Here is a 27628-nt window from a genome sequence, read left to right as displayed (position 1 = left end):
CCATACAAAGCCATAAAACTGGATGAGATCACCAATAGAGAGTGAAAATAGTAAAGAAATGTTGCCCAAGAACTTAACCCTTGAATATTCCAGCACTTAAACACAAAAGGATAAAAGAGAACTGGCACAGAGGCTAAGATGAAGCAACCAGTGTGGAGAACCAAAAGAGGAGGGGTCTGGGTGGATGCATGGATGGGTGAGTGAGTGAGCAAACAAACAGATAAACCAAGCAAGTTATGTAATTCCTCTGCGGATCAGTCTATAAAATAGGGGTGATAGTGATGTTACTACCTCGTTTGCAAGGTTCCTGTGAGGGTTGATTATAGAGAATGTATGCATATCATCTGTTACAGCAACTAGCACATAAGAAGTACTCAATAATTAATAACCATTTTATTATAAAATAAAACAACTAGAAAACATATGTACAGGGTTTTTGGTAGTAAACAATGAAAATGCTGCAGGAATTAAAAGAAGGGAAAAATCAATATGAGTCAGGGTATTAAGGAAGAAAGAGAAATTTGACCCAGACTTTAACATGGATTTTGATAGAGGCAGCAGGGGCATTCCAGGTGCTGAGATGAGTAAAAACTCAGGAATGGGTTTGAATATATCATGGTGGTACAGTGAAGAGATGTTTCACTTCAAATGAAATTTCATTACAGGCATGAAATTATTTGAGGTTTGTTTTTTGTTTAGCTTTATTCTATTTGGAAGCAAACCTATTTAGTTTTTAATGTTTTTTCTACTCTTAAAAAACTAAGCTCGGTTGGTACCATTCTCGCTTACTCTAATACTTAAACGATTGATGATGGTTTTGCATTTGTGCCATTAGGTTTTACCACCATTAAGGGATGTGACAAATCGACCTGAAGTTGGCTCAACTGTGAGAAATAAGCTGGTGCGCCTCATGACACATGTTGACCTGGGAGTCAAGCAAATTGCTGCTGAATTCCTTTTTGTCCTTTGCAAAGAGAGAGGTAGGTTAAACTCTATTTGCCCTCTACTTTTTCATCTTTCTGAGGGAATTTGAGAAATGTTTCTGTTATTAGTGGCCATCTCATTCCACTCTTTTCAGAGCTTATTCTCTTATGTGTTCCATTAGAGGGCTTGAGCAGATAATAAAAAGTAATAATTTAAAAACATTTTCTATATGCTTCTGAATTCATTGAGACATGCAGGCAGATACACTACCAAACACACTCACGTTTAAACTTTGCCTTCTGTCTCCTTAACCCAGGCTTCTTAATCTTGATGAGTCAGGACCTGGAGCCATTCTGAAAAATCTGCTTAAATAATTCAGGTGCTAATATCCTGATAACCAGGCAAAGGCCTGAGTTAGTTCCACTTTTTAATTCCTCTTGGAATTAAAGCTATGGAGTTTTGGTTTCTTCATTAAGTTCTTTAATCAATAAATGCATAAGATATACCTCTTACCCTTGAGATGAGGGTAAGACAGAAGTAGAGAGAAACTAAAAAGTAACTATACTATAATAAATACTATTTTACAAGTATGTATAAAGTGATTGTCTTCTGAGATACATCTAACAATTTAAAATATTTCCTTAAATTATATGGATTAGGGCTTCCCTGGTAGTGGTTGAGGGTCCGCCTGCCGATGAAGGGGACACGGGTTTGTGCCCCAGTCCGGGAGGATTCCACATGCCGCGGAGCGGCTGGGCCTGTGAGCCATGGCCGCTGAGCCTGCACGTCCGGAGCCTGTGCTCCGTGGCGGGAGAGGCCACAGCAGTGAGAGGCCCGCGTAACGCCAAAAAAAAAAAAAAAAAATTATATGGATTATTTTGCTCTACAAAAGTTCTCTAAACAAGGAACTTTAACCAAGTTATTCAGATATTCTTACTATTTCTTTCTTCATCTCCTAGTTTATAAAAGTGCTAGTGTAAAAGTCCCAAATAAGCAGATTTTATATTATACTTTTTTAAGTACCCTAGTTTTGTGAGAGAGATAACTTAGAAATGAAAAACTTCACTCACTTCTCTCAAAATCTTCAGTCAGTTGAATTTTTTTCTCCCCTGCCAGTTTTATTGAGGTATGATTGACAAATAAGATTATATATATTTAAAATATACAACATGATGATTTGATACACATATACATTGTGAAATGATTACCACAGTCAGGTTAATTAACACATTCACCACCTCACATAGTTACGTGTGTTTGTGTGTGTGTGTGTGTGTGTGTGTGTGTGTGTGTGTGGGGTGTGAGAACACTTAATATTTACTCTCTTAGCAAATTTCAAGTGTATAATAAAGTATTATTAACTATAGTCATCATGCTGTATATTAGATCCCCAGAACTTATTAATCTTACAACTGAACTTACTCATCTTATAACTTGTACCCTTTGACCAGATCTCCCTGTTTCCCTACCCTCTATTCCCCGGTAACCACTGTTCTACTCTCTGTTTCTCTGAGTTTGATGTTTTTTTTCAGATTCTACATATAAGTGAGATCTACAGTATTTGCCTTTCTCTGTCTGGCTTATTCACTTAGCATAATGTTCTCTAGGTTCATCCATGTTGTTGCAAATAGTAGGATTTCCTTTGTCATGGCTGAATAATATTCATTTTATATACAGTTGACCCTTGACCAACACAAGTTTGAACTGCTCGGGTTCACTTAGATGTGGATATTTTTCTGTAAATACACACTACAGTATGACATGATCCATAGTAGGTTGGACCCACAGTTAGTTTGATCTGTGGATGTGGAACCACAAAATCAGAGATCAGACTATCAAATTATACACAGATTTTTGACTGCGTGAAGGGTAGGCGTCCCTAACCCTAGCGTTCCTTAAGGGTCAACTGTGTGTGTGTGTGTGTGTGTGTGTGTGTGTGTGTGCGCGCGCGCGTGCATACACGTGCATGCATATACACACACACACACCTCCTTTATTCATCTGTTGATAGGCACTTAGCTTGTTTCCATATCTTGGCTATTGTAAATAATGCTGCAATGAACATGAGAGTTGAGATATCTCATAGGGATTCTGATTTCATTTCCTTTGGATATATACCCAGAAGTGGGATGCTGGATTATATTGTAGTTCTATATTTAATTTTTTTAGTAACCTCCATAGTGTTTTCCATAGTAGCTGCACCAATTTACCTTTCCACTAACAGTGCACAAGGGTTCCATCTTTGCCACATCCTCGCCAGCACTTGTTATCTCTTGTTTTTTGATAAAAGCCATCCTAATAGATGTGAGGTGATCTCTCATTGTGGTTTTGACTTACATTTCCCTGATGATTAGTGATGCCGAGCACCTTTTCACGTACCTGTTGGCCATCTGTATGCCTTTGGAAAAGTGTCTATTCAGGTCCTTTGTCTAATTTTTAATCGAATTATTTGGGGATTTTTGTTATTGAGTTGCATTCATTGAATTTTTTTTTTTTTTTTTTGTGGTATGCGGGCCTCTCACTGTTGTGGCCTCTCCCGTTGCGGAGCACAGGCTCCTGACGCGCAGGCTCAGCGGCCATGGCTCATGGGCCTAGCCGCTCCGCGGCATGTGGGATCTTCCCAGACTGGGGCACGAACCTGTGTCCCCTTCATCGGCAGATGGACTCTCAACCACTGCGCCAACAGGGAAGTCCACATTCATTGAATTCTTAAACTTCATTTCTGATTAACTGGTACAACCACTTCAGTTACTGTTAAGATGGTATATTAGCAACATAATTTGATCAATATCATTACAATGATAATAAACACAACTATTATGTATTCATGTGCCAAACATTCTATGCCATAATCTCATTTAATTCTCATAAGGACTCTCTAAGGTAAACATTATTATTATTTCAATGTCATAAGTGAGGGAAGGGTCTTATCCAAGCTCATGCAGTAGAGCTGTCTTTCCATTCTGCCATATTTCCTCTCATAATACAATTGACCCTTGAACAACATGGGTTTGAACTGCCCAGGTCCACTTATATGCAGATTCTTTTTTTAAAAATTTTATTTATTTATTATTATTATTTTGGCTGCCGTTGGGTCTTTGTTGCACACGGGCTTTCTCTAGTTGCAGCAAGCAGGGGCTACTCTTTGTTGCGGTGCTCAGGCTTCTCATTGTGGTGGCTTTTCTTGTTGTGGAACACGGGCTCTAGACGCGTGAGCTTCATTAGTTGCAGCACGCAGGCTCAGTAGTTGTGGGTCACGGGCTCTAGAGCACAGGCTCAGTAGTTGTGGCGCACAGGCTTAGTTGCTCCGTGGCATGTGGGATCTTCCCAGACCGGGGCTGGAACCCGTGTCCCCTGCATTGGCAGGCGGATTCTTAACCACTGTGCCACCAGGGAAGCCCTGCAGATTCTTTTTTGATAAATATGTACTACAGTACTACACAATCCATAGTCAGTTGAGTCCACGGATGTGGAGCTGAAAATATGGAGGGCCAACTGTAAAGTTATAGGAGGATATTCAACTGCACGGAGGGCCATCACCCCTAACCCCTGTGTTGTTCAAGGGTCAACCGTAATTATCTTCAGCTGTTCTCATAGACTAGTTTATTTAACAGCTGCTCTTTTAAACAATTCAGTTATTTCATGACTATGAAAAAAGATATTACATCTTGACATTGACTGGAATAATGCCTTGCATATAGTAGTCTGCAAATACTGGCTGAATTAAATCGATTTTTCTGAGATCAGAAATTAGCTGTATTTAAAGTATGATCATATATACACACACATACATGTAAATCTAAACCACACATATGTATCCATTCATCAAAAAGTATTTATCAAAATATACATACATCAAAATCTTATCCATTGTTACCTCTAAGTGGTAGAATGACTGGTGACTTTTTTTAGTTCTCTGTATTGTATAATTTTTCTACAATGAGCATGCATTTCTTGTGTACATGTAAAATTTTTAAGAGGGGAAAAATGAAGTTTATTTCTTCCATAATTACATATCTAAATATATATTACATACCTAAATACATAAATTACATATCTAAATAATTTTACATATCTAAATACATAAATTATATATATAAATATAATCAATCACCTTACTAATGAGTTGGTGTTATAACAAGTATGGTATATACATTGATAAATGAATCTGTTAATTGTTTTTAATTTGAAATGGTTAGCTTTGTTCCCCCTGGGACCCAGTATTTGAGGAGTCATAGTCCTAACTTTGAGCCCCAAACCCATATTAGCAAAATTGTATCTTTTTCATTTGATCTTTAACAATTCTATATATATTCAACTTCTTTTCCTTCTAGTTTGATTTTAATAGTAAAAGTATTCTTCTGAAATAAAAGCTTGCTTATTCAACAAATACTTTTTGAGCTAGACCCTGGGAATACAAAGGTATACAAGATAAGCAAGGTCTCTGCCCTCCTATTATTTACTTTCTTTATCAAGGATTACAAACTCAGATGCCTACAAAGTGCCAGGCTGGTAATAAAGTAAGTCAAATGAACAGAACATAAGATGATAAATGAAAACTGACACTTAGCTAATTGTTGGGGAGATCGTGGGTTGGGAGTGGAGGAACAAGGGGAATGTGGGAGACTGGAAAAGGGACCTTGCTGCTCTTTAGCTCCAGCTGATTGTTACCATGAAGGAGCATGTGGCCAATGTTACCAAATCACCTGGATTTTTCAGGAGAGTTTTTAAATGCTGTCAACTAATTCTAATTTAAAACCTTCTGCCCCCCACCCGCCAAAAAATTTTATAGTCCATATTCAACTCATAAGTCATCAGATTTTAGAGTTTGGGTTGGGTTTGGAGGCAGATTATATCAAAATGAAATAAATTTAAGGTAATTTATCAGAGTGACTGAACTTTCCTCTTAAAGATATTCAAAGCTGAGTTTGAAAGTTAAGGTACCATGACCAAGGCACAAAGTTCAGACCACTAAGTAGAGACAGCAAATAGCAATCAAATTGGGTTAGGAACACAGAGACAAGATTAAAAAGGAAAATTGAAATGGGGCAAGATACAAAGACCAAAATTTTATGGAAGACTTGGCACAGAAAAAGCCATCCAAGTGCCATCTGTGCCAGGCTAAACTACATCTCCAACTGATAGCAACCCACAGGTTAACTTGTGCTCATGCTACCGACTTGTTTTGTTGAGCGCTGACAAAACTAAATTCTTATTACCTGCCCTGCAAATTGTGTACTTTATAAGGGGTCCTAAAGACAAGCCTTACATAGTTTAATAAAAGAAAATAATTTGTAAAACAACCCCCTGCCTTTTTGGGGTATTCCCCTCCTCCCTAGCCCCCGCCTTTTAACACATTTATTAACTCCCAGTGTGTGCTAGGCGTTGTGGTAGGGAAGGAGCTGAGTTGAAGAGATAAATAGCCCCACACCGTTACACACTTACTTTTGTCTCATTTATTTCAGTCTCAGAGGAATAAGCGTCTCTTTAGCTTGGAGCTAAGCAGTCTCCCTCTCCTGATGATCTTTTCCCTTCCTGTCTTCTCAGAAGACTTGCTTCATCAGTTGTTACCCTCTGTTCTTTTGTTTGTTAACTCCCTATGTTTTCCTCAATCTATATACATCTTCATGTCACTGCCTTCACATGTTAGCATCTTGAAAGACTGATTTGTTCTTCTTTTCAGTATCTTCATTACCCACTCAGGCTTCAACTTGCTGCAAGTAAGGCTTTTCCACCATTCCCCACTCCCCAGATGCCACTGAAAATGCTTTCAGGAAGGTCACAAATTAACTACTTTTCAAAAGGAATGTGTATTTTTTAGTCTTTATTGTATAACATCTCTCATAACGATTGACACTATTGACCACTGTCATTTTTTCGGTGCTACAACACACTCTTAGATTTCCTTTGAGCTTACCTCTCTGTTCATTCTTTTCAGTCTGAGTTGCTAACTCGTATCTTTGTCCACATCGACTTGCCAGCATTCCATAAAGCTCTCTCTGGCCCCATCTTCACTTTGCATTGCTTCCTGAGCCGTCTCTTCCCCTCACTTGGCTTCTGCTTCACCCTGCTTTGGGGGGATTTCCAAATCTGTGTCTCTCTTAATAAACTACTAAAATAATCCTATCCTTCTGTTTCTGGTCAGGTTTTGTTCATTCTGTCTTACACAGGGCTAAGAAAAGGACTGTTCTAAAATACATGTATAATATTGTCATTCCCCCTTATAAAACTTGCAGTGACTCCCTGTCACCTACATGGTAAAATCTAAATTTTACCTCCATGGCCTACCTCTATAGTGTATCCGAAATCCACTCCCTACCCTGCACTTTCTGCTTAATCACACTAAATTCTTTACTCTTGCATGATTATACTGCACTGTTCCTTGGCATATCTCCATAGCTTTGCAGATGCTGTTCCTTTTGCATGGAATGCCTCTCCCATCTTTGTTAGCATAGTGAGCTTTATGTATTCTTGAAGATCACCTTAAGCAACATCTGTGTGAAGATCATCTGAGGTAGAGTTCATCATTCTCTGCTTTGTACCATTGTTACTTATCTCTGTTAATACTTTTGACATTTGCTATGTTGTAACTTTTTGTTTATCAAACTTTTATTCTAGACATTGAGTTTCTTTAGGTCAGAAATCTTGTCTTCATCTTTGGATCCCCAGTGTTTCAACAAAGTACCTTACAGATAGTAGGTACCCCATAAATGTTTAATGGAAGGCCAAATATTTGTGTTGTCTATGAATTCAGTATGGTGAATACACTGTCTTGTGGACTTCTCCATACAAAGGAATAATTGTAGGATACTATGGTAAGCACCATATGAGAGGAATGTGCCAGGTACTGCAGCAACCTGAAGAGTGATTGGTTGGTGTGGAGAAAGTCAGAGAAAGTCTTTACCTAAGACAACAGAGGAGTGGGAAGCAGCGTTGGTATGTACAGAAAAGAGACTAGTTCAAAGTGTGAGGAACCCACAATGCACAGGAGTAATAGGAGATGAATTTGGGAAAGAAGGCAGGTGCGACAAAATGAAGATTCCTTTAGGCCCTGTTTTAGAACTTGAGCTTTAGCCTTTGGGGGAGATTTTAGAGGTTTTATCCAGGAAGGTGGTAACATCATATTTTTTGCTTTACAAAGGTATAACAGCAGGACTTTCCTGGCGGTCCCCAATGCAGGGAACACGGGTTCAATCCCTGGTTGGGGAACTAAGATCCCACATGCTTTGCAGCGTGGCCAAATAAAATAAAATTAAAAAAAAAAGAATATCAAAGATATAACAGGCAGTTGTGTGGAACCAGGAATGGAGGGGGTGTAGACTAGTTAGAGGAAGTAGGAAGTAGGAAGTAGGAAGACTAGTTAGAGGAAGCTTCTAGTATAGGATTTCAAAGAGTCACAGCATTTAACTGAATGGAAAATGATTGTAAATCCTTCTCTGTGTAACAGAGAAGGGGGAATGGTTTCTGGGTAGAATCTGGCTCTGCCATTCTTTCTCCATAGTAAAAGAGCAAAACCCCTTTTTTTGGTTTTCATGGTAGAGTATGATAAAACCCACGTCTACATAAGCAATAATGCCATTACTACCGGCGCAGTTCTGACTTTGCAGTGTGCTGCTGTGGTTGCTTTCCTCTGTTCATAGTGCCTTCTAGCATCTTGATAAAATAATGGTGAAATATTTCTTGCAACTTTCTGACTGAATGCTGTTTTGTTCATTTCTGCGGCAGTTTCATCTAATTGCATGGATGAGTACTGTGACAAAGAACAAATATATTTGTGTTTCTTTTTTTTTAAGGACCACTCAGAAGATCTTTTGTTTGCCTAAGCAACTCATCTTAACATCCAAATTCAGTCCATTTTCCTCTTACTACCTTCACAATATCAAACAGGATGTTACACAGTATATATGAAAATAGACTAAAAAGTAACTAAAAACACTCCACCAAATAATATAAATAAGAACTTCACAAAGAAAATGCCTCTCACTGTGTGGATTTTGTAGTCCATTCGTCTCCTCTTCCCCAACCCCCATTTTTAAGTATTTTATCTCATTAGCAAATGTTCATTTGATTTTTAAACTATTGGCTATAGCCTTGTCTACTATTCTGAAAGCAAGGTATGTCTGAAAGTCTTTGTAACCCAAGCTGTCACAGAGTTGACACAGAATGTTTGTTCCAGTGAATGAGCAGTAAGCACTATTTTCATAAAAGTGCTAGAGATTTTTACTATTGATTAGCTTCCAGGAGGATTTTCTGCATAAGAAAGCAGGTTATTTAGTGTTCTGTTGACTTCTTTTTAACCTATTTTGGCCTTTCATAAACTGTATTCTTAAGCTGTTTTAATGTCTGGCCACTGTAGGTGGTTATTTACATTTTGTGTCTTTCTTACTGTTATTTTTTAAGTATATTTATTTAAACCATTTATTTATATCATCTCAGTTTAGACTTTCACATTTTCAGTGAATATTTCTTTTCTGGAAGTGCTAAACATCATATTTGTTAAAAAAATAAACCTTATCCAAAAACTTAGTGAGAGTATTATTGTCATGTGGGTTCAGATACATGATCCTTCAGCCTCAGTGACTTTGTATCTGACCATGTGGTTAAGGTCATGAATATTAAGAATATCTGTATATACTGGATATTCACTTCTCCTAATAACCCATCAAGAATCCATTAACTTATGTAAAATCACTCCGTCTTGTGGAGGCAAGAGGGAGCATATCAGATTTATTCAGAGTTTTCAGATTACACCACCATGATCCCTCATTAAATTCTAATATGACTCTACCCAGCACCCATTGAGAATTATTACCAAAGAGACCATGGTTACCAGTAGATTTTAATGTAGAAAATAGTTAAAAGTGACTAGTGTAAAACTTTATTTAGTCTACGTATATTATTAATCTGTATTTCCTTTTGCACAAATTTCACTAGTTTGCTGTGTCCTTTGAAAGCAGGACTTCCTTTTATTTGCCCCCAAATTACCTATTTTCAGTGTCAAGGGAGGTACCCTTTTGTTCAAGTATTTGAAAATTTAATGAACAACTCTATCCTGGACTATTCATCCTACATCCTATCCATGCCCTTCATGGTTTCATACTCATTATATATATCCCCTTTCCTTAACCACTTAGTTCCTTATCCACTGCCCCTTTCAGGTCCCCAAAGTCATTTTAATTGCCCTCTTCTGAATCTTCTCCAGCTTTATTTTTTCTTTTTTGAGGTAAGTTATATGAATTACAGTAGTATTTCAGATGTAGATTTCACTAACACTTTATATGTGAATAAAATACGTAGTGTTATGTTTTGTTTCCTACAGTTGTCTTTAGAATGACATTTTATTGAAAGCCTTAAGTAAATTTTGCCATTTTTTATGTTTTGATTGAATAGTGTTCACCTTGAAACTGTACCTGAAGAGTTTCTAAATAAAGCTGCTAAATATTCCTTAGTATTTTCCTTAAAGGTACTTAGAAATCAAAAAAATTCCTACAATTCAGGGTTCCCCTTACATTGATGAACTGATGACAAGTTGATACTTACACAGGACCTGCACCAAGTGCTTCACTGGGCTTTTTTTTTCTTGTTGTTAAGATAAGTCTAAAATGATCATTTTAGGGACTTCCCTGGTGGTCCAGTGGTAAAGAATCTGCCTTACAATGCAGGGGACGCTGGTTCGATCCCTGGTCAGGGAACCAAGATCCCACATGCTGCGGGGCAACTAAGCCCATGTGTCACAACTACTGAGCTCACGTGCCTCAACTAGAGCCTGCGTGCTGCAAAACTACAGAGCCCACACGCTCTGGAACCCATGTGCCACAACTACCGAGCCAACGCGCCATGGAGCCTGTGCGCCACAACTAGAGAAGAGAAAACCCACATGCCACAACTAGAGAGAAGCCCGCGCGCCGCAACAAAAGATCCCGCATGCCTCAGTGAAGATCCCGCGTGCCGCAACTAAGACCCACGCAGCCAAAAATAAATAAATAAATCTTTAAAAAATAAAATAATCATTTTACATATTACTAGGGGAAAAAAACACATTTAGTTTGTACCAGATACTTTCCTAAGCACCTTGCATGTGTTAACCAGTGAGGTAGATATTATTCTAATTGTCTGTATCTGAAAACTGGAGTAAAGAGCCTGCTAGTAAGTGATAGAGCCATTATTAAGGTCCAGCAATTCCTGGCCTGCCTTTCAGTGGGTATAATGTGCTTACATATTGTTGCTGACTTCTTTGAAAAAGGAGTAACTTAGCCTATCCTATTTGCTAATATCCTTAGGTTTTCTTATTTCTTATTCTCTTTCCCTCTAATTCCTATAAAAGGAATAAGAAAGATTTACATTATGTGCTATATTGGTAAAATGTCAGTCTGGCTTTCATTAACTTTCTAATCATCATTTTTCTGAAACTGAATAAAGAAATCAAATTTGTGATCAAAAACTTAAAACACCACCCTTCCCAATGGCCTGGCGGTCACAGAAGCCCCACTCCTGCCACAAACTATATTCAAAACAGCTTCATTTGAATTTCTGATACCTGAAAAAAGGTTTTTGGTCCTCAGAGCATGTAGGATCACTACTACCACACTTTGGAAACCCCTCAATTTTAAGATTTACTACCATGGCATATATCTCTAGCCTCCCTGTGTTGGTGAGTAGTTGGTGATGATAGTGAGGACTCAAGGATTCCTGTCTAAAAACCTATTCTGTTTTTGCAGTGGATAGCCTGCTGAAATACACTGGCTATGGGAATGCTGCAGGACTGTTGGCGGCCAGGGGCCTCTTGGCTGGAGGAAGAGGAGATAATTGGTACTCAGAGGACGAGGACACAGACACTGAAGAATACAAAAATGCAAAACCAAAGTATAGTATCATGTTTCTTTTCACCTAACTATGTCTGCCTTTCAATTGATTATTTGCCTTTCACTTCCTTTGGCTTTCATTTTCCAAGTATTTCTCTTCTTTTGTGGATTTGGAAGCTTTCTGTTTAATAGTTTTAGAGGCAGTTTCATAGCTAGTGCCTTAGAGGGTGACTTCAAGTGATTGAGGAAGGATAATATTGCAAGAAATGTTCTGCTGCATGTGCTCATTACCCTCTCCTAAGTATTAAGAGAGGTAGTGTTTTTAGATGTCTACCATCATATATTTAAAGGATATTGTTGCTTATTTTGTGCTCTCCTTTCCATAAGTTGAGATTTTATAAGGTATAACCAAGACCAAGTATTTAAGTTGGTTATTTGATACTTCAGTCTTTCTCAGAAATCTAAATGTAGGTTCCATACATTCTGATAGTTCCTCTTGTGTAAAAGCCCTTATGAGTCAATAAAGTAAAGCAACAGGGCACATTACTAGCAAAAGGAAAGAAAACTGGCTCTATGGTAAATTTTAATCAAACACTTATGGAATCATCTTTTAACAGAGGCATTAGTACACTTGGATAGGCAAACCAGAGACTCTATCAAGTTTTCCCTGAGTCAGTGCTTACAAGTCAAAGACACTAATCGTCTCTTATCCCGAAACAAACCACCTCTACTTTTCTACTCCCCATCCTTTTCATCCCCCTCTCAACTCCAATCCCAGGTAAATTTCTTAGTTTCCACTTATTAGGAGTTATTTGAGCTCAGTTTTCTGGTTTTCATTACTGAATATTAAAAGGGTGTGCCCTTCCCTATTGATGATGATATTGACATATGCTATTTTCTATCCACAGTCTTCTAGAGTGTGATGTGGAAAATGTAGTAGTTGATCAGGGATAGAAAAATCATTATCTGCAAAATTAGACCCTTTTTTTTAAAGTATAGATTGTGCTTTGTTGAGATGAAAATAATAGGTTGTCAGAAGGTAAAAGAAAAGATCATTCCCTAATCAGACAGGACTTATATGGCCTGTATTCTTGGCAAATCAGGTCTGAGTAGGTGGTGTTACTTGTGGCATCCCCAGGGCTATCAGCCTTAACAGGATCTAGGAGTGTGTCCTAGAAGAAAAAGACTTTGGAGGAAAAAAAGCTAGCAGTGGCTCTAAGCAGTAAGTTCTCAAGACTGCCACCATGTAGATATTATAAGTTGGGCACCTCTATCAGGTATTTGAAGCTAAGATAGAAAAATAATACATTAATCTTTCCATAATTATAGAAGTCATCATTCTAAATTATTCTTGCTAGCTCTTGATTTTTCCATCCCATAAACTATATTTCCATATCAGTTTAATATTTTCTGCCTCTCCATTTGAGACATTAAAATATAGCATTTAAGGAGTCTCATATTTTTAAATGAAGGTAGAAATTACATTAGGCATTCATTGTGTCCCAGGGTATGTGAATACAGTCAACTAACATAGAAAACTCTTGAGTACTCATGAGTGGTTGATATCATTGCATCTCAATGTGTGTTGTTGATTTTATTTGGTAAATGACTTCTAAAATGGTATTGGTCATATATCTGGCAAACACAAGAATGCTACTATAATAAGAAAAACCTCAGAAAAAATACAAGAACACACTGGGTCTCTCCCAATAGTACGGGAAATAGAAATACATTACATTATGGAAGTGATACTAGATTTCAGGAAAGCACTGTTTGTTTAAATCAAGGACCATGATGTTTGATATTATTATTGTTTTGGCTTTCTGTCAGAAAGATTCTGTACTTAGGCTTATTACATCCCTGGTTGGAATCTTCTTCAGCCTTTGGACCTGGCCTATATCATTAATAGGAATGGTGCGTTAGTGTGGCCAGAATAGTCACCATTGTGAGATCTTGTTGTGTTTCTTAAACATTGCTCATTGTAAGTATAAATATGTTTTTCTCACATAGCATCACATCTTCCCTCTTTAGATAGATTTGCATCTGCTTTTTTCTTACATCTTCCCTCTTTCAGGTGCAGCAGTGTAGTGGGATGTTTCATTTGTTAATTTAAAATACTTATTAAAATGGTCCCCATGGAAGGGGTGGTGAAAAAGTACTTTGCAAGCAAGACAATCCTTTGTGTTCTGGGCAGTGATCCACAAGCTCAAGGAAAGGAAACTTCTTACCAATCTAGTCAAGTTTATAAAGTCAGCATTTGAAAGGATGACTTAGTCCCCTACCCCCTTATTACTCTTCACCAGTCAGTGTTCTCAGGATCACAGTCTGCTTCTCTTATGATGCATTTATTCACAAACAGTGCTAGCATTGGCAGAAGCAGAGAAATTACCCGTCATCCAGTTGACCCTCGTCCCATTGTCAAAAATGTAAGTGGATTCCGATTAATGCACCAAGGTAACCTATAATCCTTTAGTGGAATCTGAAACTAAGAATTGTATGGAGCTTACATTCAGGCTATGAAAGACAGTTAATATCACAACAGCCCTTTTTGTGTCAAAATAAATGTATTTAACGGACTGGAAATGGCTTTCTGCAATTAACACACTTAGACAAAATACACTCATAGAATCAAGTACATGCCACACAGGTTTTTGGTGTATGTCTAGCCATGTTTGTAAAAAGTTTTCAGATAAGCTTTGGTCCTGTATCAAAAAGAAACCAAATTTCTAAATTCTGGCTTAATACCCATTTCTTTTATGCCTCTGAGCATGGAGGCCCCTTGACTGAATAGGTGGTATAACATAACTGATTACCGTGGTTTGTACATCATTCGAAACATCAGTTGAAAAATGTGTACGTAATGACATTTGGCTCATTTTAGACCAGTTGCTTTCAGGCTAGGTGTGGTATATAGGAGCCTGTGGGTCCAAAAAGGTGTATTTAAAGGGCCACTGTATGGAGGGGAGAAGGACGGAATGGCCAAAGTGGGCAGAACTCTAGGATGTCCCATTGTATTCTTAATACCCCACACTAGTTCGTAAACACACCCAGCAGATTAAAATTATTCTACTAAGCAACTCAGGGGTGTTTCCTTCTTGACCATATATCTCTCAGCAGTAGCTGTGGCAGCAGCTGTACAGTTTCTTCAGCACAAAAGATTTTATTTTCTTTTGTCAAAATTTTGTTATGCTGCTTTAAGTCAAGTCCCATTATAATTGTGTCCATATGTTGGGGCTATACAAATGAAGAGATAGCTTTGTTTTTAATATTTCTTGAAGTACATGAATCAGAAACAGGACTTGAAGATTTTTCTTTTTGCCTAGTTTAGACTGTGATGGTATACTTATGTATAATAGGATGTAACTAGCCTTTCTAGGAACTGAAATTTATTTACTGTAGGCAATCATGAAACAAAATCTAAATTCAGATCTCTAAAGACCGGAATCAAAAATAAAATTTTGCCACTTCTGCCATGGTTAACCAACCTTTGTGATGTTTGCAATCACACCAGTTTTGCACTTTCAAAATTGAGTTCTCTAATTTTTCTTTTGTATTTTAATTTGGGTAAATGGCCAGAAAAAGGTGTGTTACCTGAACCTACAATATTGAGCTTTGCTTCAGGTTTCATTTCCTACAGATTCACAACCATAGTTTTCTATATCCTTTATATCAAGGATATCACTCTTAATCCAACAGCCCAAGGTAGGAAACATTATAAAGCACTATAATTTAAAAAGGTATTTTGGAGCTTTTTTAATTGCCTAGGTGCAACTTGGTGGATCTATATGTATTCAGTATGTCTATTTATATGGATGATACATGGTACTTAATAGTTGATAAATAAGTGAAAGAATTACACCACATTACCCTATTTCTTTACATTGCTAATAGAATGCAAAAACTTGGATTAAGATGTTGTTTCATAATTTACCCTACTCTTCTAATGTGGAATCAGTTTTATATTTATATGGTAATTCTCAAATTACTTGAGACATTTTCACCTCAGTCACCATTATTAACTGGTGTCTCTTCAGAATACCTTGTATCTGAATTTAACCATAGCAAACTCCACGAAACACCTAGTGTTGCGTGGCTTCTTTAGCACATGCAGCTCCATAGTGGCAATTTAACTTAATAGACTAACTCACTGGATCCAAGGCCTTCTGGCTGGCTTACTTACCAAGTAGCTCACTTATGCTAATAATAGCTGGTATTTATTATCTAATATGTGTCAGGTACTGTTCTAAGAACTTTCCTGATATTATCTCATTTAATCTTTACAGCAAACCTTTGGGCTAGGGTTATCTCATTTAATCTTTACAGCAAACCTTTGGGCTAGGGTTATCCCCATCTTACAGATGAGGAAACTAAAGCTCAGTGGTTTCCAGAACTTGTCTAAGGCACACAGTTCATGAGTGGTCAGGTGGCCTAACTCCAGAGCTGGTGTTTTTTGAGATTTTTGTTGTTGTTTTTGAGGTAGACAAAGCAGGTTTTACTGTGCTTTTCACTTTGCCTTCTTATGTTGGGGGTAAAATATACATAAAATTTACCATTTTAAGCATACATATCTGTGGCATTATATACATTAATGTGCAACCATCACCACCATCCATCTCCAGAACTTTTCATCTTCCCCAACTGAAACTCTGTATCCATTCCCTCTCCCCACAACCCCTGGTAACTACCATTCTACTTTCTTTCTCTATGAATGTGACTAGGAACCTCATATAAGAGAAATCATATACTTGTCCTTCTATGACTGAGTTCACTTGGAATGTCTTTAAGACTCATCCATATTGTAGCATGTGTCAAAATTTCCTTCCTTTTTGAGGCTGAATAACATTCTATTTAATGTATTTACCACATTTTGTTTATCCATTCTTCCATCATTGGACACCTGTGTTGTTTCCACCTTTTGGCTGTTGTGAATAATGCTGCTATGAACACGAGTGTACAACTATCTGTCCCTGCTTCAAGAGTCCCTGCTTTAACTTCTTTTGGGTATATAGCCAGAAGTGGAATTGCTGGATCATGTGGTAGTTCTATGTTTAATTTTTTGAGGAACTGCCATACCATTTTACATTCCCACCAGCAATGCACAAGGGTTCCAGTTTTTCTGCATCCTCTCCGATACTTATTTTTCTGGCTTTTTTTTTTTAATCTAATAGCCATCCTAACAGGTGTGAAGTCAAAGCTTGTGTTTTAACTGCTACCATATTCTTCAAAGCCAATCAAAGGGAGAGATGATTTGCCTCTCCCATAATTTCCCTGTTCTTAGAGCATCTATTATCTTTCTTTGATATAACCAAAATAGAAAATGAGAAAATGTTTTTTTATAAACCCTGATATCCCTGAAAGCTAAAAGTTCTATTCAGTTCATTCTAGTTCACAAAAATCTGTTAGGTAATTCTGGCTCTGCCTTCATAATACATTCAGAATCTAATCACCCCTTACTGCCATCACTGCTACCTACTCCAGTCCAAGCTAAACTTTTCTCTCCCTCCAGGATCATTTTAAATAGCTTCCTAACTGGTCTTGTTGCTTCTATCCTTGTCACTCTTCAGTCTGTTCTCAACTCAGTAGCCAACGTGATCCTTATAAAATGTAAGTCAGACGTCACTGCTCAAAAACTCTACAATGGCTAAACACCAAAAGTCCCTGTAGTGATGTACAGGCACCCTTTCTCACTGTACTGTCACCACACTGGGCTTTTCACTGTTTGTCACGCTCCAGACACACTCTTGCCTGAGGCTCTGCATCACTGACTGCTCCTTCTGCCTGGAATGCCTATTCTCCAGATAGCTGCATGTCTTATTCCCTCACCTCCTTCATGTCTTTACTCAATTATCATCTTCCTAGTAAAGTCTGTCCTGTCCCCATATTAAAAATTGCCACACTCCTACCTTTACCCCTCTACCTTGCACTTCCTCTTTTTCCTTCATAGCACTTTTTACCTTCTAACATACCATATAATTTACTTATTCATTTAGTCTTTTTTCCCCACTAGAAGATAGACTCCATGAGAGAAATTTTTATATTCATTGAGAGGGCCCCAAAATAGTGCCTCACATACTGTAGGCACTCAGTAAATTTTTGTTGAATAAATTAATTTTTTTGAGTTGTTGAATAAATTTAAGTTGGTCAGCCCCTTCTCAACATTAGGATACCAAGACATTTGAGGTCCCTGCCCTCATCAAGCTTCACATCTAGTTGGGGAGTGGGGCCAGGGAATGGAATTCAAGAAAACAGGATATGGTAAATTTCCACTCTGCTCTTTTGTTTTTGTGGAGTGGCAGATATTATGGAGAGTTTTTCCTGGAAAGACATTTCTAATTTCATGTGCATATAGCGTCTCCTTTCCCACCCCACCTGCCCCCTTCTTCCATGATCTGGCACACAAATGCCTTTTCCTAAAAACCCTGATCCCTTTGCTAGAGGTTACAAATTGTCAGTCCATAGGCTACATTTAGCCCACAAGTAGGTTTTGCTTCACTTGCCTGATGTTGTGTTGGTTATTTGGTTTTATGTTTTTAATTTTTGTTTTATATAGGGCTTCTTAAAATAATTTAGAATTCAGATATTTCAGATGAAGATCTGAATTTCTAACTTCTTTTGAAAAAGTGGAAGTTCTGATAACATTAAGCCTGCATTCTCACATGGTAACTGACTGATGGAGTTGAGTGACTGTGACCCCTGTCATACCAGGCATAAGCTCCTTTGATTTGATAATGTATCTTTTTTCCTTTTTGAATTTTATTTTTTTATACAGCAGGTTCTTATTAGTTATCCATCTTATACATTATTAGTGTATATATGTCAATCCCAATCTCCCAATTCATCACACCACCACCACCACCCGCCACTTTCCCGCCTTGGTGTCCATACGTTTGTTCTCTACATCTGTGTCTCAGTTTCTTCCCTGCAAACCAGTTCATCTGTACCATTTTTCTAGATTCCTATATGCGTTAATATACGATATTTGTTTTTCTCTTTCTGACTTACTTCACTCTGTATGACAGTCTCTAGATTCATCCACATCTCTACAAATGACCCAATTTCATTCCCTTTTATGGCTGAGTCATATTCCATTGTATAAATGTTCTTTATCCACATCTTCTTTATCCATTCATCTGTCAATGGGCATTTAGATTGCTTCCCTGACCTGGCTATTGTAAATAGTGAACATTGGGGTGCAGGTGTCTTTTTGATTTACGGTTTTCTCAGATATAGGCCCAGTAGTGGGATTGCTGGGCTGTATAGTAGTTCTATTTTTATTTTCTTAAGGAACCTCCATACTGTTCTCCATAGTGGCTGTGTCAATTTACATTCCCCCCAACAGTGCAAGAGGGTTCCCTTTTCTCCACACCCTGTCCAGCATTTGTCATTTGTAGATTGTCTGATGATGCCCATTCTAACTGGTGTGAGGTGATACCTCATTGTAGTTTTGATTTGCATTTCTCTAATAATTAGTGATGTTGAGCAGCTTTTCATGTGCCTCTTGGCCATCTGTATGTCTTTTTTGGAGAAATGTCTGTTTACGTCTTCTGTCCATTTTTGGATTGGGTTTTGTTTTTTTGGTATTGAGCTGCATGAGCTGTTTATATATTTTGGAGATTAATCCTGTGTCCGTTGATTCATTTGCAAATATTTCCTCCCATTCTGAGGGTTGTCTTTTGGTCTTATTTGTAGTTTTCTTTGCTGTACAAAAGCTTTTAAGTTTCATGAGGTCCCATTCGTTTATTTTTGTTTTTATTTCCATTACACTAGGAGGTGGATCAAAAAAGATCTTGCTGTGATTTATGTCAAAGAGTGTTCTTGCTCTGTTTTCCTCTAAGAGTTTTATAGTGTCTGGTCTTACATTTAGGTCTCTAATCCATTTTGAGTTTATTTTTGTGTATGGTGTTAGGGAGTGTTCTAATTTCATTCTTTTACATGTAGCTGTCCAGTTTTCCCAGCACCACTTATTGAAGAGACTGTCCTTTCTCCATTGTGTATCCTTGCCTCCTTTGTCATAGATTAGTTGACCACAGGTACGTGGGTTTATCTCTGGGCTTTCTATCCTGTTCCGTTGATCTATATTTCTGTTTTTGTGCCAGTACCATATCATCTGATTACTGTGGCTTTGTAGTATAGTCTGAAGTCAGGGAGTCTGATTCCTTCAACCTCATTTTTTTCCCTCAAGACTACTTTGGCTATTCGGTGTCTTTTGTGTCTCCATACAAATTTTAAGATTTTTTGTTCTAGTTCTATAAAAAATGCTATTGGTAATTTGATAGGGATTGCATTGAATCTGTAGATTGCTTTGGGTAGTATAGTCATTTTCACAATATTGATTCTTCCAAACCAAGAACATGGTATATCTCTTCATCTGTTTCTATCATCTTTAATTTCTTTCATCAGTGTCTTATACTTTTCTGCATAAAGGCCTTTTGTCTCCCTAGGTAGGTTTATTCCTAGGTATTTTATTCTTTTTGTTGCAGTGGTAAATGGGAGTGATTTCTTAATTTCCCTTTCAGATTTTTCATCACTACTGCATAGGAATGCAAGAGATTTCTGTGTATTAATTTGTATCATGCTACTTTACCAAATTCATTGATTAGCTCTAGTAGTTTTCTGCTGGCATCTTTAGGATTCTCCATGTATAGTATCATGTCATCTGCAAACAGTGACGGTTTTACGTCTTCTTTTCCAATTTTTATTCATTTCTTTTTCTACTCTGATTGCCATGGCTAGGACTTCCAAAACTATGTTGAATAATAGTGGTGAGAGTGGTCATCCTTGTCTTGTTCCTGATCTTAGAGGAAATGCTTTCAGGTTTTCACCATTGAGAATGATGTTTGCTGTGGGTTTATTGTATATGACCTTTATTATGTTGTGGTAGGTTCCCTCTGTGCCCAGTTTCTGGAGAGTTTTTATCATAAATCGGTGTTGAATTTTGTCAAAAGCTTTGTCTGCATCTATTGAGATGATCATATGGTTTTTATTCTTCAGTTTGTTAATATGGTATATCACATTGATTGTTTTGCGTATATTGAAGAATCCTTGCATCCCTAGGATAAATCCCACTTGATCATGGTGTATGGTCCTTTTAATGTGCTGTTGCATTCTGTTTGCTAGTATTTTGTTGAGGATTTCTGCATCTATATTCATCAGTGATATTGGCCTGTAATTTTCTTTTTTTGTAGTATCTTTGTCTGGTTTCGGTATCAGGGTGATGGTGGCCTCATAGAATGAGTTTGGGAGTGTTCCTTCCTCTGCCATTGTTTGGAAGAGTTTGAGAAGGATAGGTGTTAGCTATTCTCTAAATGTTTGATAGAATACACCTGTGAAGCCATGTGTTCCTGGACTTTTGTTTGTTGGAAGATTTTTAATCACAGTTTCAATTTCATTACTTGTGATTGGTCTGTTCATATTTCGTATTTCTTTCTGGTTCAGTCTTAGAAGGTTATACCTTTCTAAGAATTTGTCCATTTCTTCCAGGTCGTCCATTTTACTGGCATAGAGTTGCTTGTAATAGTCTCTTAGGGTGATTTGTATTTCTGCGGTGTCTGTTGTAACTTCTCCTTTTTCATTTCTAATTATACATATATATATTTTTTTGTTTGTTTTGTTTTTTGCGGTACGCGGGCTTCTCACTGTTGTGGCCTCTCCCGTTGCAGAGCACAGGCTCCGGATGCGCAGGCTCAGCGGCCATGGCTCACGGGCCCAGCCGCTCCACGGCATGTGGGATCTTCCCAGACCAGGGCACGAACCTGTGTCCCCTGCATCAGCAGGCGGACTCTCAACCACTGCGCCACCAGGGAAGCACTCTAATTATATTGATTTGAGTCCTCTCCCTCTTTTTCTTGATGAGTCTGGCTAATGGTTTATCAATTTTGTTTATCTTCCCAAAGAACCAGCTTTTAGTTTTATGGATCTTTGCTATTGTTTTCTTTGTTTCATTTATTTCTGCTCTGATCTTTATGATTGCTTTCCTTCTACTAACTTTGGGTTTTGTTTTTTCTTTTTTCTCTAGTTCTTTTATGTGTAAGATTAGATTGTTTATTTGAGATGTTTGTTGTTTCTTGAGGTAGGATTGTATTGCTATAAACTTCCCTCTTAGAACTGCTTTTGCTGCGTCCCATAGGTTTTGGATCGTCGTGTTTTCATTGTCATTTGTCTCTAGGTATTTTCTGATTTCCTCTTTGATTTCTTCAGTGATCTCTTGGTTATTTAGTAACGTATTGTTTAGCCTCCATGTCTTTGTGTTTTTTACGTTTTTTCCCCTGTAATTGATGTCTAATCTCATAGCGTTGTGGTCAGAAAAGATGCTTGATATGATTTCAATTTTCTTAAGTTTACTGAGGCTTGATTTGTGAAGCAAGATGTGATCTATCCTGGAGAATGTCCCATGAGCACTTGAGAAGAAAGTGTAATCTGCTGTTTTTGGATGGAATGTCGTATAAATGTCAATTAAATCTATCTGGTCTATTGTGTCATTTAAAGCTTCTGTTTCCTTATTTATGTTCTGTTTGGATGATCTGTCCATTGGTGTTAGTGAGGTGTCAAAGTACCCCACTATTATTGTGTTACTGTCGATTTCCTCTTTTATAGCTGTTAGCAGTTGCCTTATGTATTGAGGTGCTCCTATGTTGGGTGCATATATATTTATAATTGTTATATCTTGTTCTTGGATTGATCCCTTGATCATTATGTAGTGTCCTTTTTCTTGTCTCTTGTAACATTCTTTATTTTAAAGTTTATTTTATCTGACATGAGTATCGCTACTCCAGCTTTCTTTTGATTTCCATTTGCATGGAATATCTTTTTCCATCCCCTCACTTTCAGTCTGTATGTGTCCCTAGGTCTGAAGTGGGTCTCTTGTAGACAGCATATATATGGGTCTTGTTTTTGTATCCATTCAGCAAGCCTGTGTCTTTTGGTTGGAGCACTTAATCCATTCACATTTAAGGTAATTATCAATATGTATGTTCCTGTTACCATTTTCTTAATTGTTTCGGGTTTTTTTTTTTTTTTTTTGCGGAACACGGGCCTCTCACTGTTGTGGCCTCTCCCGTTGTGGAGCACAGGCTCCGGACGCGCAGGCTCAGCGGCCATGGCTCACGGGCCCAGCCGCTCCGCGGCATGCGGGATCCTCCCGGACCGGGGCACGAACCCGTGTCCCCTGCATCGGCAGGCGGACTCTCAACCACTGCGCCACCAGGGAAGCCCCGGGTTTGTTTTTGTAGGTCCTTTTCTTCTCTTGTGTTTCCTACTTAGAGAAGTTCCTTTAGCGTTTGTTGTAGAGCTGGTTTGGTGGTGCTGAATTCTCTTAGCTTTTGCTTGTGTGAAAATCTGTTGACTTCACCATCAAATCTGAATGAGATCCTTGCTGGGTAGAGTAATCTTGGGTGTAATTTCTTCCCTTTCATCACTTTAAATATGTCATGCCACTCCCTTCTGGCTTGTAGAGTTTCTGCTGAGAAATCAGCTGTTAACCTTATGGGAGTTCCCTTGTATGTTATTTGTCGTTTTTCCCTTGCTTCTTTCAAGAATTTTTCTTTGTCTTTAATTTTTGCCAATTTGATTACTATGTGTCTCGGTGTGTTTCTCCTTGGGTTTACTCTGCCTGGGGCTCTCTGGGCTTCCTGGACTTGGGTGGCTATTTCCTTTCCCATGTTAGGGAAGTTTTCGACTATAATCTGTTCAAATATTTTCTCGGGTCCTTTCTCTGTCTTTTCTCCTCCTGGGACCCCTATAATGCAAATGTTGTTACGTTTAATGTTGTCCCAGAGGTCTCTTAGGCTGTCTTCATTTCTTTTCATTCTTTTTTCTTTATTCTGTTCCGCAACAGTGAATTCCACCATTCTTTCTTCCAGCTCACTTATCCGTTCTTCCGCCTCAGTTATTGTGCCATTGATTCCTTCTAGTGTAGTTTTCATTTCAGTTACTGTATTGTTCATCTCTGTTTGTTTGTTCTTTAATTCTTCTAGGTCTTTGTTAAACATTTCTTGTATCTTCTCAATCTTTGCCTCCATTGTTTTTCCGAGGTCCTGGATCATCTTCACTATCATTATTCTGAATTCTTTTTCTGGAAGGTTGCCTATTTACACTTCATTTAGTTGTTTTTCTGGGGTTTTCTCTTGTTCCTTCATCTGGTACTTAGCCCTCTGCCTTTTTATCTTGTCTTTCTGTGAATGTGGTTTTTGTTCCACAGGCTGCAGGATTGTAGTTCTTCTTGCTTCTGTCTGCCCTCTGGTGGATGAGGCTATTCTAAGAGGCTTGTGCAGGTTTCCTTATGGGAGGGACTGGTAGTGGGTAGAGCTGGATGTTGCTCCGGTGGGCAGAGCTCAGCAAAACTTTAATCCACTTGACTGCTGATGGGTGGGGCTGGGTTCCCTCCCTGTTGGTTGTTTGGCCTGACATGACCCAACACTGGAGTCTAGCTGGGCTCTCTGGTGGGGCTAATGGCAGACTGTGGGAGGGCTCATGCCAAGGAGTACTTCCCAGAACTTCTGCTGCCAGTGTCCTTGTCCTCACAATGAGACACAGCCACCCCCGCCTCTGCAGGAGACCCTCCAACACTAGCAGGTAGGTCTGGTTCAGTCTCCTATGGGGTCACTGCTCCTTCTCCTGGGTCCCAATGCGCACACTACTTTGTGTGTGCCCTCCAAGAGTGGAGTCTCTGTTTCCCCCAGTCCTGTTGAAGTCCTGCAATCAAATCCCACTAGCCTTCAGAGTCTGATTCTCTAGGAATTCCTCCTCCTGTTGCCGGACCCCCAGGCTGGGAAGCCTGACGTGGGGCTCAGAACCTTCACTCCAGTGGGTGGACTTCTCTGGTATTAAGTGTTCTCCAGTTTGTGAGTCACCCACCCAGCCGTTATGGGATTTGATTTTATTGTGATTGCATCCCTCCTACCGTCTCATTGTGGCTTCTCCTTTGTCTTTGGATGTGGGGTATCTTTTCTGGTGAGTTCCAGGGGCTTCCTGTCTATGATTGTTCAGCAGTTAGTTGTGCTTCCCATGCTCTCACAAGAGGGAGTGAGAGCACGTCCTTCTACTCGACCATCTTGAACCAATCCCCTGATAATGTATCTTTTTCGTTCATCTTATCTGCCTTAGCCTCTGTAGGGACTTGACTTTATAGCCTCTTCGTTAACCAGGGTGCTTTGAGCAAAATTTAATCCACATTTTTTAGAGATAGATGTTAACTTTCATATAGCTCAGGGAACATTTAATAGCTTTTTTTCTTCAGTGAACTAGTAGTACTGTTGATGTTGGCCAAATGTAGCAACATTTTGAAGAGCAAGTCTTAATCCTTTTGTCTCCAGCTGCTGTCATATAATGACCTTATATAATACAAAAGTCTTGGTGACATATCACACATAAGAGTTTGGATACTTGTCACCTAATTGGAAGACATAAAACAGGATTGGAGTGCTGAGAAGATGGGGAGGGGAGCAGAGACAGGGTGGGAAAAATTATGATAAGTATAAAATTATCCAATAAAATATCCACCATAGTTAACAGTTAGTATACTTAAAGTATCTTAGGACTCAGAGTCTTGGAACAAAAAACCAATCCCAGAATTTCAGTGTTAAGATCCTGAAACCTGGAAAGTTAAATCTCAGACTATACTGTTCAAGGTTATAAAGGTGGCAAGTGTTTTTTCAACCAAAAATAGTCTTTTTTTTTTTTCAAAAGTAGTTTTTTATGAAACCTCACTCTGTTGCTGTGGTGGTGACTATTTATTTTCTCTTCCTCTGGGTAGAAGCTACATGAGATTGGTTTGAAGTGGGGAGCTGGAGGGGAGACAGTGTCCAAGTCTGCCTCCTGCCCCCAGAACACTGGCATTTTTCCCATAGGAGAGTAGCATGGTTCAGCAACTTGTGTTTGCTGTGGCTTTGTTTACGTTCTTCTGAGTACTGGGGTGGAGGTAGGGGTAGGGGGTGTTTTTTCAAGGAAAAAAGATGAAACCTCAATCCCTGGAGTGATTTTGGGGGGTTGGAATGTTTTACTACATGGGTAAAGGATGGTAAGTTCTTACTCTGTAAGAGTGAATTTCTGGCTGCTGCTTTCATGCTCAGTGAGCAAAGGATTTTGTGACTTTAGTAGCTAATTTCACAGCAAGACATTAAATCATTTTAGCAGCAGTGGACTTGAGGTCAGCTTATGGAAAACAGACATCATTTCCACTAAGCCCTTAAAAGAACCAAGAAAAGAATCAAATATGCCCTGATCCAGGAATGCATGTCCTGACTTTGTGTGCTGTGGTATCCACAATACCACAGAGCTGACCAGTGTGTCCTCCTGACCAATTTTTTCCCTGAGGCACATGATGGGTTGTGCTAATTTCATTATATTCTAAAACAGTGTGTGGATCTGATTTAAGTCACCCTTCCATTGAGCTTGAGGAGAGAAGCCTTCTCTCAAGAGACAGATGAGCATGGTCTAAATAGTTAATACATCTACCTTCCCTTATACTTTCTTCTAAGGCCTTATTGCCTTTGTCTGCTTGGTAAGTGGTATGTGCCTATAATAAGTACCTTTACTTACTTATTTATAAGACTATATGTTTTTTTCTAATTTAGCAGGCAGCAGAAGAGAAACCAGTGAAAATATGTCCTGTCGTTATACACCTAAGCAAATAATAGATGAGTGGTGAAATTACATTTTCACTGTGGCATCTGGATACTTCTTAAAAACTCCATAGTTCTCAGAAGCCTCGTCTGGGTCCTCTTTGTTCTTGACTTTTGGTGATGACCCCGTTTGGCATTTTTGTTAATGGCCACCAACTAGACGCCTTTTTCTTTTTTTTTATGAGCACCTGAAAAAAGGGAGAGACTAAGTAGCACACAATGAATGTCTCAAGTAGGCACTCTATCCCAGTGGTTCTTAACCTCAAGGTGCATCACAATCACCTGGAAAAAAACCAAAACAGATTTAGTTGGTTTCAGGTGAGGCCTGTCTTTCAAGTTTCTCAAGTGATTCCAATGTATAGCCAAGGCTAAGAATCACTGAGAAGCCTATGGGTTTTCAGACTGTTTCCCCAGAGTTCCTGAAAGTGCCTTAGGGGCTGCCTTAAGAGGAAGCAAGTGAGTGCAGACAAATAGAAGGGATTCTAGGCCTGCACTCTCCTTGGCCATCCCTATCCCCTCTTCTGCCTGAGCAGTTCCACTTTCATCTATTTCATAAATCAGCTTTCTATGTAGATTTCATTTGTTAAAATAAAAAGGGTGAGGGGTTCCACTACTTCAAAGGAAAAAGTTTTTTAACCATGGCTATAGACATAGGTCTTATGAAAGAATGGCGAAACAGATGTTTTAGATCCGGTTTTTAAGGATGGTGAGCATTGAGTCCTTCTGTAAGAATCTGTATGTCAGGCAGCCTCTGAGGAATGTAGAAAAATAAATATTTTTTTGTAACAGATTATAGTACCTAGCCCTTGCTCCAAGTGAGAAAAGCCCTGCTCTGTAAAGAAAGTTAACTTGCCCAAGTAAAAGTCTAAAGCAGGGCTGGCAAACTAGCCACCAGATGATGTAATTAATCGTGGTGTCTTGGTTTTGGCCTGCATGATTTTTTTTTCCCTGTTTAGACTAGCACTGTTCTCCATTTTACCCTAGTCCCCAATACTCCATGTTATTTATACTTGACCAATTTTGCATATCCTTAAGGCCTGGCCCCTGAAACCATTTGTGTTTGTAGACCCTAGAAAGTAACTTATCAGCGATTTGCCTTTTGCAGGGATATTTCATTTGATCATTAAAAACATACTGTGTGTACGTGGCTGGTACAAAATGCTGTAACCTCTTGTCTGCTTCTCCAGAAAGATGCTTAAGCTGTAAATATTTGGCAGCCGTTGAAAGAATTAGCTTTTATTTCACCTCGTCAAAAAAAATAATAATAATGTGGCTTTTAATTAA

At 38.5% G+C, this 27628-nt stretch overlaps 1 protein-coding gene across 7 annotated transcripts in view; it reads left to right on the top strand.

Moving 5' to 3' along the window:
* Nucleotides 1-27628, top strand: part of RIC8B (RIC8 guanine nucleotide exchange factor B) — a 116499-nt gene that overhangs the window by 70683 nt on the left and 18188 nt on the right. For all 7 annotated transcript variants that reach the window (XR_009543268.1, XR_009543267.1, XR_009543265.1 and 4 more), the window contains exons 7-8: nt 836-980; nt 11643-11787. Coding sequence is in view for 2 of the 7 variants with exons in the window: in XM_060164704.1 (XP_060020687.1) it covers nt 836-980; nt 11643-11787 (290 nt within the window). In the remaining 5 variants the exon portion in view is untranslated. The remainder of the gene's footprint in view (nt 1-835; nt 981-11642; nt 11788-27628) is intronic.

The sequence above is a fragment of the Lagenorhynchus albirostris genome, chromosome 11 (assembly GCF_949774975.1).
Source record: "Lagenorhynchus albirostris chromosome 11, mLagAlb1.1, whole genome shotgun sequence".
In the NCBI taxonomy this organism is placed as follows: domain Eukaryota; kingdom Metazoa; phylum Chordata; class Mammalia; order Artiodactyla; family Delphinidae; genus Lagenorhynchus; species Lagenorhynchus albirostris.
This window is presented reverse-complemented; position numbering and strand designations above follow the sequence as displayed.